At 41.5% G+C, this 18362-nt stretch overlaps 3 protein-coding genes across 3 annotated transcripts; 2 read left to right on the top strand and 1 right to left on the bottom strand.

Moving 5' to 3' along the window:
- Positions 1–2: 2 nt before the first annotated feature.
- On the top strand, positions 3–9961 carry LOC134878291 (testis-expressed protein 2-like). Its single transcript, XM_063904237.1, has 12 exons — positions 3–318; positions 2268–3594; positions 4137–4337; positions 5282–5561; positions 5744–5931; positions 6498–6698; positions 7197–7296; positions 7722–7854; positions 7947–8084; positions 8447–8656; positions 8754–8874; positions 9342–9961. The coding sequence occupies exons 2-12, from the start codon at positions 2410–2412 to the stop codon at positions 9486–9488; spliced, it is 2904 nt and encodes a 967-aa protein (XP_063760307.1). The 5' UTR covers positions 3–318; positions 2268–2409; the 3' UTR covers positions 9489–9961.
- A 585-nt stretch (positions 9962–10546) lies between these two features.
- LOC134877476 (large ribosomal subunit protein uL3-like) lies at positions 10547–14800 on the bottom strand. The gene is made up of 10 exons (XM_063902981.1): positions 14663–14800; positions 13723–13915; positions 13155–13323; positions 12921–13056; positions 12177–12363; positions 11929–12089; positions 11395–11496; positions 11063–11158; positions 10778–10897; positions 10547–10655 (listed from the first exon to the last, which is right to left on the bottom strand). The coding sequence occupies exons 1-10, from the start codon at positions 14663–14665 to the stop codon at positions 10593–10595; spliced, it is 1230 nt and encodes a 409-aa protein (XP_063759051.1). The 5' UTR covers positions 14666–14800; the 3' UTR covers positions 10547–10592.
- A 706-nt stretch (positions 14801–15506) lies between these two features.
- Positions 15507–17856, top strand: ndufb10 (NADH:ubiquinone oxidoreductase subunit B10). The gene is made up of 4 exons (XM_063904995.1): positions 15507–15764; positions 16083–16221; positions 17191–17330; positions 17705–17856. Exons 1-4 carry the CDS (start codon positions 15620–15622, stop codon positions 17791–17793), a joined length of 513 nt encoding a protein of 170 aa, XP_063761065.1. The 5' UTR covers positions 15507–15619; the 3' UTR covers positions 17794–17856.
- The last annotated feature ends 506 nt before the right edge of the window (positions 17857–18362 follow it).

Consider the following 18362-nt stretch of genomic DNA (forward strand, 5'->3'; position numbering starts at 1 on the left):
ACTCCAATAATCACATTATTCCGAATTGACGTGTCCCGAAAAGGGATGAAGACGCAATGTCACACGGTGCTGCTGACGCGTTCATCTTAAAGCTGAACGGTAAAATATTTTCAAGGAGTTTAGACGATTTTGCAACGAAGATGGGCTACACATTAAGTGAAGTTGAGTGAATATTTGTAGACTGCGATGGTGCTCATCCTCGCGTGCAGCAACCCCGCGCTCTGCAGCATCCACACTTAGCACTGCAGCCTGCACATTTCTACACAAACCTCTGCCACTGAGATCACCGGAGCAGCTGGTGCAACATGCCACAATCAGGTAAGTGCTGTGCTTTTACTGTAGTGAAACTCATGCAGCAAACGCATGTTTTTATGGAAATGGAATAGCAGTGGAAATGGAATAGCAGTGGAACACCTGCCTTTATTTGGAAATACAAGACTACTGGTGAGCACAATTAGATGGATTTGTCCTCTTTTGAAAGGCACAAAGTTTAATGGGAAAAAAGGGACTCGTGAGGGTTTGGCTTACATTGTTTATTAACAGTGAACCTTCTTTTAAACCCTGGATATATTGTCTTAATGATTTGCCTAATGAGATGAAGTACAGCTTTACTAAAACTGACCCTGTGATACCCAGACAAACACAGTGCTGTGCCAAATGTGCCAGCCATCACGGTCAAATGGCAATTGGGGTGATGCTTAAGCCTTTTAAAATAAACTTTGTGTCTCTTTTTGTGAAGCCAGGCTGCGTAGCCAGTCACATTTAATCATACAGCACTCCAATGGGTTTCAATAAAATTTCTCTAAGATTGAGAAAAAAGGTTATTTGTCCTTTTGTATCCCATCGTCATAGGATAGATATGTTAATGGAGGACAGATTGGGAAAGACAGCAGGATTCAATCCCATGCTGACGTCAAAGATAAAAGTGGGATTTTCTGATGTTCACCTCATTTCTTCCTCTCCCTTTTTAATCCATTGTAACTGGTTCGCTAGTCATTGCAGACTGTGGAATAAACCTCGACCATCATCATCTGAAAATACACAGGGTTTAATGTCACTCAGCCATGTGCCACTCTGATACCCACCTGTCAAAAAAACATTTAGAATTGTAGAACTCTTTTTTGAGTTGACTAACTTTTCCTTCAAATAGGCCTCTTGTTACCTCCAGTTATTAACATTTCTCTGGTAGTCGCTATATGTTTTCCATTCTCAAATGGCCTACAGTCACTTTGGGTTTATCTGTTGGAAGTTGAAAAATGTCTTTGTTGTTTGACAGAAAATGTATAGTTGCTGCTTTAATGTGATCTTTCTTGTTCAAAATGACATTACCAAGTACATTTGGACTATATTACTCAGTTCTCTTTTGAAGGCTGCTTCCCATGTTAATTACTTCCCATTTTTCATGCGTTTGAACATTGACATTTAACTGCAATCCTCGTTATTATAAAATAGCTAAATCTGCTCCAATTTCCCCTCCCAAGGGACAAACCAAATAAATAGATTTTCTGTCTTCCTGCAGAAGCTCTTCCTCAGTCCTGACTGGAAAGCTGCCAAATCCCTGCTGACTCTGTCTTCCACGGAGCAGCATAGGTTTTCCTTTCTCTGTCAGCACCAACTGATCCAAACTAAGTCTGAAATAGAAATTGATTAGAGTAATGCAGGGCTGTCTGGAGCACGATAAGCACTGACAGAGCAGCACTTTTTGTTAATTAGATTTGACAAACAGTTCAGCAGGTTGGTGCTATTAATTAATATTTCTCCTGATAAAAGGAGTGCAGAGATGAGGGGGGAGCCAAAGGGAAAAGTTGAATTCTACTGCAACACGGTAAGACATCACTATATGTAGCCTTGAAAATTGGTTTCATCAAGGTAAATAAAATAATTAAAAATATATTGGACAATGGCCAATCATTGCTCAAGTGTTTTTCTACTGATCATTTTTGGCTGATCCTTTTTGTTTTTTTAAATGTGGCCTATAAATGGCAGGAAAAGGAGTTTTTGACAACAGTATCACCTTCTGCATCCCTGCAGAGGTTCAGTGAAGAGGACACAAGAGGAAGAAAAGAGAGTTTAGAGAAAAGGTTGAGAGGTTAAAGGGGAGAAAAAATGAAAAAAGCAATGGGCAAGATGTTGGTACTTTGTAGGCTGAAGGTCCAAGCATAGAGGTTTAACGTTGAATGTTATGCTGCCATTAAAAGATGATGTTGCTACAAGGAAGTTTAAGCTTTTGAAATGACAATGTTTAAAATATATTTTTCACTTTCCAGCATCCAAAATTATGTACTACAAGCTACCCGAGGAGGACATTACAAATCTTCATGCAGTTAAAGACTCCCATTGCTAGCGCCTTGTTCCATGTCTTCAAGAACCCAGTTTTGTTGACCACATTCTCTCAGTAGCTCCTGGTTGATGGCAAACATGGAAGAAAGCAAGCTAATCTTCAGCTTGGATGGCCGTAATGATGGTCCCACTGTGGCTTTTTCCAAAGACAAACCAGAAGACAGCAAAAGCCAGCCTGACCTCAGCCTGGGGATGGATTTCGGCCTGAACCTCAGTCACCGCTCCCAGCCCCCCTTCCTGCCTCACTCCCCCTCCTCCCCTGGCTCTTTAGCTGATCTGTCAGCCTCATCAGCAGAAATGCTTCTTACCAGCAACCTTGTCAAATCCTCCTCCACAGAGCTGGAGCTGAGGGAGAGCAGCTCCCTGCGAGGCAAACCTCTGCTCAGCCTGGTCAAGTCCCTGAGCACAGAGATTTCCCGCCGGGTCGAGCCAGAGGCTAACCTCTCCAAGTCAGACTCCAAGCTGCATATGCATCCCTGGAAGCAGGGTACCCATCCAAAAATCGCAGAGGTCAGGCCTGAAACAGGAGAGCTGTATGAGAATGATGACTGGGAAGCACCTCTTTCTGCTGGCGGCGTGCCTCCCCCTGAGCCCCGGGGCAGCTCCTTGATTGCTGAGCTGGAGGACACACGGAGGAAGTTCTCCGAGGCCATGCAGGATCCGCTAAGCATGCTGAGTAAGATAATGGGGGAGGAAAACTCTGGCAGCCCCAAGCAGGGGAGGGCTTCAGGTGCCGAAGACTCACCACCCTTCCAAGGCAGCTGCGGGAGAGAAATGGGACGTGAAGATGCAGAACTCAAGTGCCGGAGGAGAGCTGAAGGTGCATGTGACATGCCGCTAAAAAGACTCCAAAAAGCCTCCTTAACAGAATCCTCCACATCCTTACAACGCCATAGAAGTGACAGCCATTTAGAAATTCGCACTTATAAAGATATGATTCAGGTGGTGGAGCTCCAGAATGGCTCCAGAGAGACACATCATAGATCTTACTCCCAGTCTCGAGTCAGAGTGCCAGGCTCGTCACTGCCTTTTTACTGGCTCTTCCCTGTGGGGCTTCTAGTTTATGGCTTCTTCGTGCTGCCCCTGCCCTCCTATGTGACTGGTCTGTCCATGGGGGTTGCATGTGGCTTCATGTTGGGTTTGATGGCGGTGTTCATGTTTGCACCTCGATGCTCGTCTTCCAGTTGGAGTAAATCAAAGACCTTGAACATGGATCTACTGGATGAAGAACTCACCGATCCAGAAATCGTAGAGGTAACAAGTTATTAAAATACAACAAACAGAGGTGTAAACATGAGGGTGACCTTTCATGCACTTTCTGTTTCCTTTTACACATTTGGCTATATGCAAATGACGATGAAGCTCTTAGGTTCGAGAGATGAAAACATTAAACAACAGTTGCCATGTGAGGCCTTGGATAGCTCTAGTGCTGTCAGTGGTGCTTTATGGATTACTTTTGAGGTAATTACGTTATTGAAAAATTCCCTCAGACACAGGTTATTTTGATAATAGCTTTCTCAGAGCCCTGCTCTGCTGAGAGAGTGGGGCTGGCTGCTCATTTAATGCAGAGTAAGCAGTTCGAAAGAGGCAATTTATGAGAATAGAGGAGTTTCTAACAGCAGGCTTGTGGCTAATTCAATGCCTCATCCATATTGTTAAATGAGATCCCTATTCTGTCTCATGTTTCCCCTCCTGCTGAGCTGTATTGTCACAGATTGAACCCCTCACAGTGAATATAATATCTATTATATTCCAGATTTTCTGACTCACTAAATATCCTTGTTATTTTCTACCAGGGCTGGATGAATGAGACACTAAGCTACGACCCTGAGACCTTCAACCCCTCCATCACACACTCTGTCTACGTCACCCTCGAGGGCAGCCGCCTGCGTCTGGCATACCCACGTGCCAACATTCCCCGGTGGGCAGCATTCGACAAGACGCCCCAGGAGGCTGTCTTTTTGCGTTCACGCACTTACCCGCTGCCCAACTGTAAGGTCAGTGTGTTATACAAAAAATAGACACATATCTGGGACCCAGGGTAGCAGGCATGTCTCTCCAAGGTGAGTAAAAGAGAAAGTGACCTCTCGCCTGAACTCTTATCTCTCTGCACTCATATTGTCATCTAACACGGAGGGTGAAAGACCAATGGGGTTACAAATGAGGTGATGATGCTCTGAATACATTTGACCAAGGTTCCAGTTGCGGGCTACAATTGCTGCTATAGTGTGATAATATAAAGCTAACACACAATATACGTAAGCAACGCGGGGAGTTCTGTGGTCATGGTGAACCGTCAACACAACTTTTAGCTTCCAGCAGAAAGGAAATAAATTAAACTTACTACTACTAACTTATTTTTAAGACACAATATACATGTCCACATTAAAATGACTAAAAACAAGAAGACTTATGGTATATATGTTGTTGCGTTGTGTAATATTCAAAAGTCAAAGTAAGAACACGTGTCATCTGAACTTTGACATATAGTTGATATTGTAGTTTTCTCCCAGAAGCTTATATACATTTATTTTTTAACTAATTGCAAGCCACACACACAAAACCTTTTTCTATTCGTCTTTTCAAGCTATATATTTAAAAAGAAGAAGGATTTTATAAATCAAACTTCTGCATCTTGAATCATCAGGGAAACCAGCTGACTAAATGTTTGCCGTTAGCTTGCTGCTCAACCATCCTATGTTCACTGAAATACATCAATGAAACATTCATTTTGTGCCTAGCTTCTTTAGTTATTGTTTTTACCAGTTTAACTCATTGTGTTCTACGATGATTGGAAATTATAACAACGGGAAGCTGATTGCATTACAAACTCCCTTGATGCCACACTACTTTAAGACGCCAGCAATTGTTGTCTTTTGTTATTGTTCTGATTGAGTCACTCCTAGTGGCAGAACATTACATATTGTGTGTTCAATCCCAGGTGTCTCTGTTGCCACCTGGATTGGCTCGCAAGAGGATCTGGAACAGGAAGTATCCCATCTGCATCATTCTGGCTGAGGGGGAAGTAGGGGAGGAAAGTGTGATCGAAGGTCAGGGAGAGGAAGAAAGAGCAGAGAGAAACATTGCACCCAACCACCAGCTTCCTGTCACCTTGTACCTGTTTGGCCGAACAGGAAGAGAGAAGGAGGAGTGGTTCCAGCACTTCCTGTCTGCTTCCCAGGCTGCAGCCACAAGCATCATGAGCGAAGAGGAGAACGCAGGTAACGAGATGTTTGGATTCATTGTGGTTGAGAATTCAGCCACATCAACTCCTTGTTTTCTAAAAGTCGATGAACTCCAGTACAGGACAGATTAATACTCATGCAGAATTGTACTGTTCCTACGTCCTTTAGTTATATTTACCAACTCCCTCAGCCCAGTCTGTCTTTTCTCTGTGATTCAGAAACACCATGTGCTGGAGACACAGCCAAAGGAAGCACAGAGGAGCTGAATGATTTGCCAGGAGCCATGAAAACTAGAACACTTTTGGACTACAGCTCCTACATGATGCAACTAATTGGCACACAGCGCTGCAATCTCGCCCCCAGCCCCTGCCAAAGTGACAAGGGAAGCCCCACGAGCCACAAGAAGGTCAATGAGCATCACCTTTATTCAGCTTTTGGATGTATTGTCAGGGGTAACATGACATTGTTGGAGGTTGTAAAGTGGGAGCAGATATCAGAACGTTTTCTCTGCCCTACTTACCCTCTGCGTGTCTTGCTTATACTTCCATTGATCAGGGCTGGTCAATATCAGCTGCTGTTCCACGGTACTGCTCTCACTCATACAAGCCTTGTCTGGGATGCTGGTTCAGCTAAACCCATCCCTGCTGACTAGACCAAATGTCAATGTGCAGAAATATCAAATACTGTATCACCTGGCTGGAAGGATGGTAATATATAGGGAACTGCAGCATACCTGACTAATCCTGGCTTGAGTTTGTGATTGCCACCTTAGAGACAGTCTGTCCTGGTGTTAGAAGAAGGATTGAGAATCAGTGAGAAAGTCAGCATAAATTGGAATAGACTAGCATATAAATAGCAAACATTTTTTAGAAAAAAAGAATCGGCACCTCATGCATGTCATATACAGGTAACCTCTGAAAAGCTTGTGCAAAAATATACTTTCTGGAGACTAATTCTCATTACTCCCTGCAGATTCAGAATGAAGAGCATGGATTTGGAGGTCGAACTGGAGCTGAGCCAAATGCTGGTTCAGGTGCAGAGGGACCCTCTGCAGAGGGCCAGCCCACCTGGGTCAACTCCCTGGTGGGGCGGATCTTCTGGGACTTCTTGCGTGAGAAGTACTGGACCGATCAGGTGGCACACAAGATCCAGAAGAAACTGAGCAAGATCAAGGTGAGGGGAGATGACTATTGGTCTTATAAAAGTGTTTTAATGCTGGACGGATGGTCTTTACATAAAACTGATGCAGTAAAAAGAAGCAGCAGTATCATAAGTATCAAAGTGACTTATAACACTGTTTGGCAGGTGTCAGTGTACTGTCGGTCAGAGCTCTACAAGCTTTGTCACACAATGATACGACCTGAACACCAATGCTTTGTGCACAAGGTCAAAAGATGTGATATTAGGCACATCAACGCTGAATCTGTGTTTGTTGTGTAGTGTGTGTGTGAGAGTCAGCACTCCAAAGGCAGGAGGTGGGTGTGAGTAGTGGAGCACTGATGGCGCTGCAGCATCTCATTACTCATTTCCTGCTCTCTTTGACACACACCATCCTTTTTACTATATTGCCCCTCTTTCCTTCACACAAATGCATACAACCAAATCAGGTTTCTTATCTTCTTTGTGCCCAGCATATTTGTTAATTAAAGGTTGTGTTTGTCTCATTACAAGTTGCCATACTTCATGAATGAGCTGAAGCTGGCAGATCTGGATATGGGCACTTGTCTACCACAAGTCCTCAGCACCTCCACACCTACACTGGACCGCAGAGGTACAATTGTTTGTATTTACACCAGTACATGTTGCTTTGCATAACAATGCATCAGCACTTGCTCTTGCTTATTTTGTTGAGGAGTCACAAAAAGGTTTGACCAGACCGTCTCGACTTCTTCTCTCAGACACAAACCTGTCGTCAGCTTAGGCCATGATCTCTTTTGTTTTATCCCATAGTTTGTTGCACCAGCCCTAAAAGAGCTTTCAATTGTCTCCCGTTTAAGAGATTAGTAATCCTCTTGGACAAAGCTTAGCTGACAATTACATGACCAAACTATCCTCTATTGCTCTGACGTCCATTCTGCAACAACACTGTGCCAATCTAGATCTAGAAGAGTTCTTGACTTGTTAAGAAATTCGATCTGATTTGAACCTCTAAGCTGTTTTATTCACCGCCTCTCCTTGCCTCCCTTTTTTGCTAAGGCCTGTGGCTGGAACTAGAGGTGGTGTACACAGGCTGCCTTCAGATGACCCTGGAGACTAAGATGAACCTGTGTAAGCTGGGTAAAGATGGAGAGGATGAGGCTCACTGCATTCAAGAAAACCAGCCACTTGGGTGAGGTCCATCAGAGTGTATAGGTGGATGTTAGCATGCTGGAGGAGGAATTAGAAGCTTTCATTAACAGGTACCAATGGTGTGTTTCTCAGCTCCAAACCCAGGCTGTGTGTACTGGCTGATAGTGATGAAGAGTCATCCAGCGCAGGCTCGTCCGATGAAGAAGAAGCCCCACTCTCTGAGCTGCAGGGGTCTCTGGGAGATAAGAGCTCAGGGCTAGCACCTGACGGGTAAATAAATACCTTTCTATCATACAGATCCATTATACAATATTTATATGTAAGACATTTAATAAACACAATATGTTCGATATGTCAAAGTTTTACTTTTAGTTATGTGTCCACATTATGTCCATACAACGACTCTAGACCCTTTTTTCAGTCCACTAAAGGCAGAAATGACAGAAAAAGTTTATAGAACCACTGATACTGTGTCTTAAATAGTAGTTTCGAGACACATTTTTTTGTAAATAAGGTAATTTGCACATATTTGAAGTCCTCAATGCAGCACCACTAATTTGGATATGCCTTGAAAGTGAAAGGTCTCATTCACAGTCCTTCACTTAGTTTGTGCCCTTATCCTAATCCCCCAGGCAAACCAGTGGCAGCACGAGTAGGAAGATCCTGAGATTTGTGGACAAGATAGCAAAGTCCAAGTACTTCCAGAAAGCAACAGAGAACGAGTACATAAGGAAGAAGATAGCTGAGGTGTCCAACATGCCTCTGATGCTCAGCGTCGAGGTGTTGGAGCTCTCCGGTACTCTGGCTGTCAACATCCCCCCTCCCCCCACTGACAGGATATGGTACTGAGTTAACTTGTTCTCCATCATTCACACATTCATTTCAAGGGAACCTTTCTTTCTCATGCAGTCTTTTTTTTATGTTGTTCTGTCCTCTCAGGTACAGTTTCAGGGTGCCTCCGAGGTTAGACCTTCATGTGCGACCAACACTCGGGGAGAGGGAGGTCACCTTCACTCATGTCACCGAGTGGATCGAGAAAAAACTGCAGTGTGAGTTCCAGGTAAGTCCATAAGTGAATCCGTCTATATGCAATTAAAAATAAGCTAGTATTGTACTTTAACCTATCCACCTAATTTATTTGTGGTCATTTACGGATGTGTGCCCAAGGACCTTTTGTGGTTGCAAGAATTTAACATTTGTGATGAACAAATGTTTCAGTAGCAGAATGCATATAATGGCTTTTGACTTAGCTAAAAGCTAATTTTAGTTATTTTGTTGAAGGCTACATTTGTTGCATATACATTCTTTAGAATATGTTAGTAAGGCACAATACAAGATTCATAAATCACTGTGTTTGTTAAGTTTGCCACCAGGTTAACTGTAAGGAGGCAGGGAGGAAAAACTGAGTGAGATTTAACTCTTACTTGTTTGGCAAGCAAGAGGCTGACAATCCAGGATGATATCTGCACATTACTGAATGCAATCTTGTAGATAAATATAGTTATGTTGTGTATTTCCCTTCATCAGAAAGTGCTTGTGATGCCCAATATGGACGATCTATATCTGCCCCTGATGACATCTGGCCTGGATAACCCACCTGCATCCCACCAATCGTCAATGCACTCCTCTTCCCACCAGTCTTCCACAGAGTCCCAGGAGTACATGTCAGAGTAGTTCCCCTGTGAGGCCACAAATGGAATAATGTTGACGCAAAACAGCCACTGTCCAGCGATTGCCTTGAATCTCTAATGGATGCTTCCAGAGGATGCTGCAGCTGGGTAGCAGCTTGGTGTGTACCCTGAGTGTGTCAGGATAGATGCCTCCTGAGGACAGGCTAAGCGTGGCGGCAACCTGGGGACTGGAAGAGTAGAGCTAAAGTGCCCCCTACTGTGAGGATGATTGAACTGTGAGAGCACATGAAACACAAAACGGGCACTTTTTTTTACGTGAGGCCAACGCTAAGGAAAGATGCAAACAGCGGATGTCTATCCTGCACATCAAGAGAAGGGTTTGGTAATGACAAGTGATTAAAAAAAAGTACTGAATGAACCAACTATCCATCCATTCAACATGGAAATTATAAAGAAGATGAATGCATGTTATTTTTGAATGGTGTTAATATGCTGATGGTTTATCATTGATTAATAAAGTTCAAAACTCTGAATCTATGTTACTTGTTGAACCTTAATTCAGTTCAAATAGGAAGTGCTTATATGGAAGCCCTGAAAGGCCAAATGAAACAAAACAAGTTATTGTGATCAATTATCTAAGCCTGATCCAAATTGTTTGGATGTTTGCCCGGATAATATTTTTTAGGTTTCGTAATTTGTTTTTTTCACTTTTGATAATAGGTAAGAAAAACAAATTTGGACTGAGGTTTTTTTTCAGGATAATTTGTGTTGTTGTAAAAACTCAGCCACAAGAGGAAGAAGTGCACCCTTTAATTCCCACCATAAGTAGTAGATTTACCCATTCCTTCACTTTGTTTTCCATAAATTGTTTTACCTGCAAACAATTTCAAGGATCTAAAAAAGATAATCCCATCAAAATCTGCTTTTTCGACCTATTTTTAAATCATACACACAGAAGAAAAAAATAAATACTGAGACTATAAGGATTTAGATTAGTTATTTTTCTATGTTGGCTCTCATGGCTTCTGTATGTTGCGGTTGATGTCGTTAGAACTCAAACACACCAATGCTAATGTACATGGCACAACAACACACTGTGAGTGTTTTCAACTCAGTTTAATTATTGTATTAAGATATGAAAATGTTTTTAGTCCTCCTCAGTTAGAAGCTCCGGCAGATTTTTTTTCATGGCATCCTTCTTCTGTGGCCCCTGCAGGTCAAACCAGAACTCAGTGTTAAATAGTGCACAAGGATTCAGCTGTGATAATGTTAACTCTGAAGAATTTCCTGCTTTTCAGATTTGTGCGTGCACCAAACTTTTCTCCCGCGTACCAAAAATGCTCGCTTCTCCTGGGCAGTCTGGAAGCGGCCATGACCAAACTTGGAAGTGGTGTCAATGAACTTGAGATCGATGGTCTCAGTGGACTTGCGAGATGTGTGCACGAGCAAAGACTAGGAGAGGAGGAGAGACACAAAGATATAATGTACATGTCTTCAATTATGTATAAAGAGCCAAACTATTTACTTTGAGAGTAAAATAGATGCTAAAGCTGTGTACTCACACAACAAGCTGCTGCATATAAGATCCAAAATGTAACATTTAAAGTCTCAACTTACCTTTCTGAGGGTGAGGACACGTTTCTTAGTCCCAACCACGCAGCCCTTCACCATGAGGAAGTCATTTTTCACATCACCATAATGGGGGAAGCCTCCCTACAGGGTGGACAACAGTGAAGAGGAAACAAAAGGAACAAAGAGTAAATGGGGAGCGTTCAGGAACAACATTTTATCACTTTCTTTAAACCCTATTGTCTTTCATAGTAATACACCATTATGCATTATCAATCCCTGTGCAGTGTTTTAAACATTGTGTGGATAATACATTATATTGATGTATTGGCTTCTTAGACATCTTTTTTTTGTGGATTTTATCATCTTAAAAATAGTACCATGGGTGTGATGGTCTTTTGGCTGGCGTCGTAGTCAGTGGAGGCATTGTTCTGGATCAACTTCCCGTCCTTGATGTGAATAGCCTGACCCATACGGTAGATCTGAGAAGACATGAGGACATGATCAGCTCCAGCATGGACGCAGAGCTTTACAGTAAATCTATGTATTTTTATAATAACATTGCTTATCAGTGTTGAAATGTAACTGAGCACAAGTACTGTGCTTTAGTTCACGTTTGTACTTTACCGGAGGATTCCTATTTTATGCAGATTTAAATTTCTAACCTTCAACCCCTCTAAAGAAAATGTTATATTTTTTATTCAAATACATTTATTTGAAATCAAGTGAAAAGTTACTCTTTACACAAATAGTATGTATACTTCCTTGTAGTTTAAGTATCTAAAATGTTGCCACATTGATGAACAATCTTCTTCTCTGACATAGATTGTGCTTGTTATTATTTGATGAAGTTTTGTTTCCCTGAGGACAGATGAAAAGGAAGTCTTGTGGGTGAAGTTGGACTTTTGTCTCACCTTCTTGTTGAGCTCTGTACGGTGGTTATAGCCCTTCTGACCAGCACGAGCTATGGTGTACGACACACGGGCCGGATGCCAGGCTCCAATACAGGCCACCTTCCTCAGACCTTTGTGCGTCTTCCTGGGAAGCTTCTTTGTGTGCCAGCGACTTGTCACACCTATCAGCACAAAGGAACAAAAATTTTGAATGAATTTTTTATTTTAACACATTTTTGGACTGGCACAAATTAAAACATGTTTCTCACCTTTGAAGCCATGTCCCCTGGTCACTCCAATGACGTCAATCATCTCATCCTGGTAGAAGACAGCAGAGACAGGCACAGCTTTCTCCAGGCGCTCCTTAGCCCAGTCCACTTTGTCCGAGATGCTCCCCCCGTTCAGCTGCACTTCCATGATGTGGGCTTTTTTCTGTTTTATGGGCAGCATTCGCATCTGGAAATGGATAAAGCCTGTAAATTGCGGCTGGAAAATCTGGAAAGGTTTTTATAATTGAAAAGTTATATAATTGCCCTAGGAAGTCTTTTTTATTGTTGGATTAATGACTAAGCACAAGCTTATGTTTGAACCTCTTTTAAGGGCAATTACCATAGCCTTGATATTTTAAAACACATTTAAATTATAATCCCACTTAAAACTGTAATATGATCCCAGCAACAGTTTATTGGCTGATATAGTGTTGCAGCCAACATTAAGGTTTTCGCTTGGTGAGGCCTGAGTGACCAGCCTGGTTCTGCCCTGAGAACTATTTTTAAACTGTCATTTGAGATGACACCCTCGAGTCCTCCCCTCTGTCAAAGTCGTGTGGCTCTTGGCAGCTGGGGGATTTGGGATGTTGCAGCTTTTATTTCCATTGCATGTGGTCATGTGATCATTTTGCAGGGGTGGCTCTAAAGCTGCCAACCATAGATCAGTGGAGTCTCACTGACACGGAAACAGTTGTTGGGTCTCTATAAGCGTATTTTGCTTTAGCTGTAAACTGGCAGGTCTACCTGGGAGTGAATGATAACCCTGATTGAGGAACAGTATTTCTTCATGTGAGTGAAATCCTTGTCCAGCTGTTTCTTTCCTGTTTCGTCCTGCCACTTCTTGCTGTACTTGGTGAAGGCCTTCTTCTTGCTCTTGTACCTGAAAAACAGAAAAGCCCAGTTAAGAAAGAAGAAACAGTGGAGTTTTAAAGGCAACAACGGTGTGCTCAATTAGCTGCACATAATGGTAACACACACCAGTTTTTGTAAAATCTGCGCTTGCACTCATCGCCGAGATGCTCAGCGAAGATGGTTTTAAGGGGACGCATGCCACGGACGGTCTGAATGTATCCCACAATCCCCACCACGATAACTGGTGGAGTTTCAATGATGGTAACGGCCTCAACTCCTTCTCGATGTGCTACCTCTGTTGGGTAATCATGGAAAATATTAATCCACAGAAATGTTTCAACAGTCAGTGTTTTGTAAAGCTCATACAAGCATAGCCTTTACACAATGGAAATGATAACAAAACAATTTTAAAAAAGCAAAATTAAACAAAAGAATAGGGATGATAATTAAAGCATGGAGTTAAGGCAGTTTGGCTTCACCACATAACACACCTAAGAGAAGAGTTTATGAGCCATTAAGTGTTTGAACACCCAATAACAATGTAATACTGTGATAATGTGATATGTGTAAACAATAGAAACTTTCAGGTGCGATGTAACACCTGCCCTCAGAAGTCCATTATCCTCTGAAAAAAGTCAAAATTATTGTTTTTTTGCTCAATCCTCCCATGCATCCATGTTACAGTGGTACATACTTAGGGCAGTGCGGCGCATATCCCTCACGATGTGGGTCATGCCAGCCTTGTACCCCAGGAAAGCAGTGAGGTGGACAGGTTTGCTGGGGTCATCTTTGGGCCACGTGCGTACCTGGCCCCGATGTTTCTTACAACGCTTGTGGGGCAGGAACCCCATGTGTCCATGGCGGGGTGCATGGAATTTACGATGAGACTGTAGAGGCACAGAGTTACTACTCAGATATGTATTACAATTCATATCTTCAATAACACTATAAGAACTTCAGTGGTAGATAAAAAAAAAAGAGACAAACTAACCATTATTTTATTTTTTAATAATCTATTGATTTATTACTTCATTTAATCAATTGTTCTATAAAACGTTAGAAAATAGTGAAACATTTCAAGGGTGATGTCTTAAGATGTCTTTAGATGTTATAATAATCCGAACCCCAAGACCTTGAAGTTAAATATGATATAAAGTAGAAAAGCAGATAATCTTCATGTATTGTTGTATGATTATTTCAACAATTAATCGATCCTCAGAGTTGTTGCATTTATTTGTTGATCGACTCATCTACGACTAATCGTTGCAGCCCTAGTAAAATGTTGTCTTTCCTGTTTCTGTAAAGCTGTATTATTTATACTTAAAATCCAGTAATATTAAAGGGACTCTGAATATTGCAATAAAAACAATACATTAAGAAAAAAACTGTAACAGAGTCAAGTTGCTTATAAACAGTAATAGATGCATAGTATGGGATATTAAAAGAAGTGGCCATTTCAGTTCTCCACGTGGTCTCTTCAAAGCAGCCATTACAAGATTCAATATGTTTCATATTCCCTTCTAAAAACGAAATGGTCAAATAAAGTGATGACCCCCACACACATGCACACATATAGAAGACAAAAGACAGAAAAAACTGCAAATTAAATATAATAAAATATAAGGAGCACTGACCATGTCTGCACTCTGTCAAGTCGAGGAATAGAAAGAGAGAGCTGCTGGCGTAAGGGTCATACTTAAGATGATATGGGTGCAAGGGCTCTAAATTTGTGCTTGGCCCAGTTGAGGAGTCGTATTATTTTTCAAGTAAGGCTATCTCTGCCAAGTTATGAAAGGAGAGGCTAGGATGAGAGGAGGGGGTTAATATCAGAGGATTGAGGTGGTGGGGGTGCCCAGTGGAGAGGAAACACTTGACCAAGAAAGGAGACAAAGGGTTGAAGAAAGATGTTCATTGTGGCCAACCTTACTGGTGGAATGTAACAATACCTTAAGTACTTAAAGTACAATATTTAGAAACTTGTTCTTACTTGAAAATGTATAGCCCGCTTTATACTTCCAGTAATACAGTACTTTTGTCTAGATTTATTTGAGGGCTATTTTTCTTGTATATGTACTATTATTGTCTGTCAATAATACATTAAAAAAATAAAAAAAATAAAATGAGTGTCAGTCAGCTGCATCTCCATGGTAAAACAACTGTACCTTTAACCTTTACCCTTCAACCTTTGTATTAAAAACATTTTTATGAGCTTTTGGACATTTTTGGGGGATATTATGAGTAACGACTAATACATACTTTTAGATTTTTCGACCACTATTTCGCTTTTGAGTTGTATCTTCTTCTGCACATGGCTTTATTAAAGTATTTGACAACACAGGCTTGATTTCTAGAATATAGCATATTTGCTTTAATTTATTTAATTTAATTTAATCATTTGAAATAAATTGTCGTTCAGTGTCGATGTGACACACTCCGGTAAAGTAGGTGGCGTAATGCACCTTTAAAACTTGGTTTGCAGTCTGCAATAATAACAGACGAAGATCCTCTGCGCATGCGCATTCTTAACCACCGAAGGAGAGCTGCTGAGGTCGAATTGAAGGATTTCTTTATCGTGGTCAAAATAAGGCAAAATGACGGACCACGATAAAGCAGCATATCCGGAGCCTCCGAGGAAGACTCCTGTTGTGGATAAACAGACAGCATTGCCAAACCCGGCAGTGATCCTGTCTCAGCTCTTCTATTACTCCGTGGATGTGCCTGTCTCCACATTTAGAGGTAACTCAAGCTAACAGAGCTAACTGGACTAACAGGCTAGCACAACAACACAGCTAAAGTTATCAGGAGTCATACAGTTGGTTTAACTTAATAACACTGCCATAACTGCTGTGTCCTTGCAATCGGGTAATATTCATTTCATAATAAGACTGGTTTGAAGGCAGTAAAAGACATAGCAAGCTAGCTATGTATGCACTTATAGCTGAGTGTTGTGCTAGATAGCAACATTGGTGCATATCAAATCACAGTACGTGTCCTTGCTTAGCGTTAGGTTGAACTAAGTCTTTGTTTTAAAGCTGTTATTTATCTGTCCCCCAGGTGCTATTGACAGTATTCGGTCCAACAACAAGTCGGTGTACTACCACCAGAAGTTCCGCCGTGTACCTGACCTGACAGAGTGCGAGCACGGAGATTACCTCTGCTACTATGAGGCTGAGATGCAGTGGAGGAGAGACTAGTAAGTTGCATGCATAGATGAACATCACATCATATTTATTCATCTTACTAGACAATATATTTTGGTATTAAGATTACATATTTAAACAGGCTGGATGCCCAGTGTCTAAGGTGGCTTGGTATAGGGGAGACATCCATCAGTACAGCAACCTGTGAAATGAGATAATGGCATTTTAGTGGCATTCTTGTAGAATGATCACTTATTATCCCACAGAGGGGAAACATACATTCTGCATTTGACCCATCCTAGTTTTAGGAGCAGTGGGCTGCCATATGTGCTGCTGCCGGGGAACAGTGTAGGGAACTGTGCCTTTCAGAATATGCACTGCATTTTATTCTCACTGTTTGATTATAGATTGAGTACCATTTTTTTAAAGGAATATGTAAAGTTAATGTATACAAAATAAAGCATCAAGTGTGTAACTTAGGGATTCAAAAAATGGTGCGCTATTCAAACATGCCTGATTTCCTCAGAAAGGACATTCAAGGGCTCTAACAGTACATCACCTGTACTTTAGCCATGACTTTGATACGGATAACACAGTTCTACCTGAGAATCTGAGTTAGAACGTTTGGTTTTAGGGGGAAAACGGCTTAAAGATTAAAGTAGATGCCCAACCAAACTTGTCCTTTTTAACAGATTTTTAAGTTTGTTAAAAAACATGGGTAACTACGGTAAGGGAAACTCAAATTAGAGATGATTGAGAGACTTTTGAGAAAGACAAGGGAGTTGCATAATCAAGATAAGACGAGATCACATTTTGGACAACCCTCTCTAGATCAGGCAATGACACCAATTGATTTGTAGTAGTCTAGCATTTTTTATAATTATGAGACAGTGGTGGGCATAAAAATGTTTGCATTTATTTCAAGGACTCTATAATGAATGTACGCAACTGTAATAGAGGCTTATCAGTGTTGGAGATGCCGTTTTAGAGTGTCACCCTGTTGTGCTGTCTTCACTCTTCAGCAAAGTGGACCAGGAGATTGTGAAGGTAGTCCAGGAGCGTATGAGGGCCTGCTATCAGAGAGAAGGATCCAGCTACCTGCAGAACTGTGCCAAGGAAATTGAGCAGTTCAAAGAGACTTCCAACAACTTCCAGTTACGCTGTAAGTAGTGTGCTAATGGAACTTGGACAGCTGTGATGTGCGATACTTAGAGACTTTCAAAACATTAAAGAAAACCTACATGTCATATAACACTGCTGACATAAACAAAGGTGTAGCAAATTATTTTATCAACTCAAATTGTATTTACTGTCCTCTGTGTCAATATGTTAGTTTCTTTTGTACAAATAATATTGTTTGATATAGTGCTGAAATAATACTAAGTGTTTTATTAGATGCCATTGTTAAAAGGAAAATGCTAAAAGCCTGCTTTTTTTCTGTTCTAACAATTGCACCAAGTTCTTTTGGAGATCACAATTCTGGTGTTCGGGGAAAAAATCCAACTACATTTGTTAAACTGACTTTCCTCTTTATAGATGGAGACCTGGGAGCATATGCCAGTGGCAGGAAATGTCTCATGAAACAAAAAGAACGGATGATGGCTGCTCAGGCCCAGAGTTCTTAAGAACAGATTGCTACTATATGTCCTCTGTAATATTGTAAAATAAAAATGTATGTGATAAATCAATTCTGCTGGTGGTTTTTTTTAGCCCTAAAAGAGTTTGTAATTGCATGCAAGTGCAATAAAACCAGGTTGGCTGGCACCACCTCCTGTTAATACCATTATTCAAGATTTCTTTAACCTTCTGTTTTAAGTCACACACCTTAGTGTGGGTCAATAGTTAACTACAGTGAATTGCTCTTCAGCCATGGATTTGACACTATTGTGCTCCACATTAAATAGGGCTATTTTAAAACATATTTTGACCAGAGAATATTGTATTTGTTCATATCGCGTCAAACTAAATATATATATTTTTTAAACATCTGGCCCCGGCCGTGACGCAACTGGCTGGGGCGCCTGCACCGTACGCCGGCGACCCGGGTTCGATTCCTGACCCGTGATCCTTTCCGGATCCCATCCGACTCTCTCCCACTTTCCTGTCACTCTCCACTGTCCTATCCGATTAAAGGCAAAAAGCCCCCCCCAAAAAAACATCTGACATTACAAATGCTTCTTAATATTAGGCAACA

Source organism: Eleginops maclovinus, chromosome 16 (genome assembly GCF_036324505.1).
Source record: "Eleginops maclovinus isolate JMC-PN-2008 ecotype Puerto Natales chromosome 16, JC_Emac_rtc_rv5, whole genome shotgun sequence".
Lineage (NCBI taxonomy): Eukaryota > Metazoa > Chordata > Actinopteri > Perciformes > Eleginopidae > Eleginops > Eleginops maclovinus.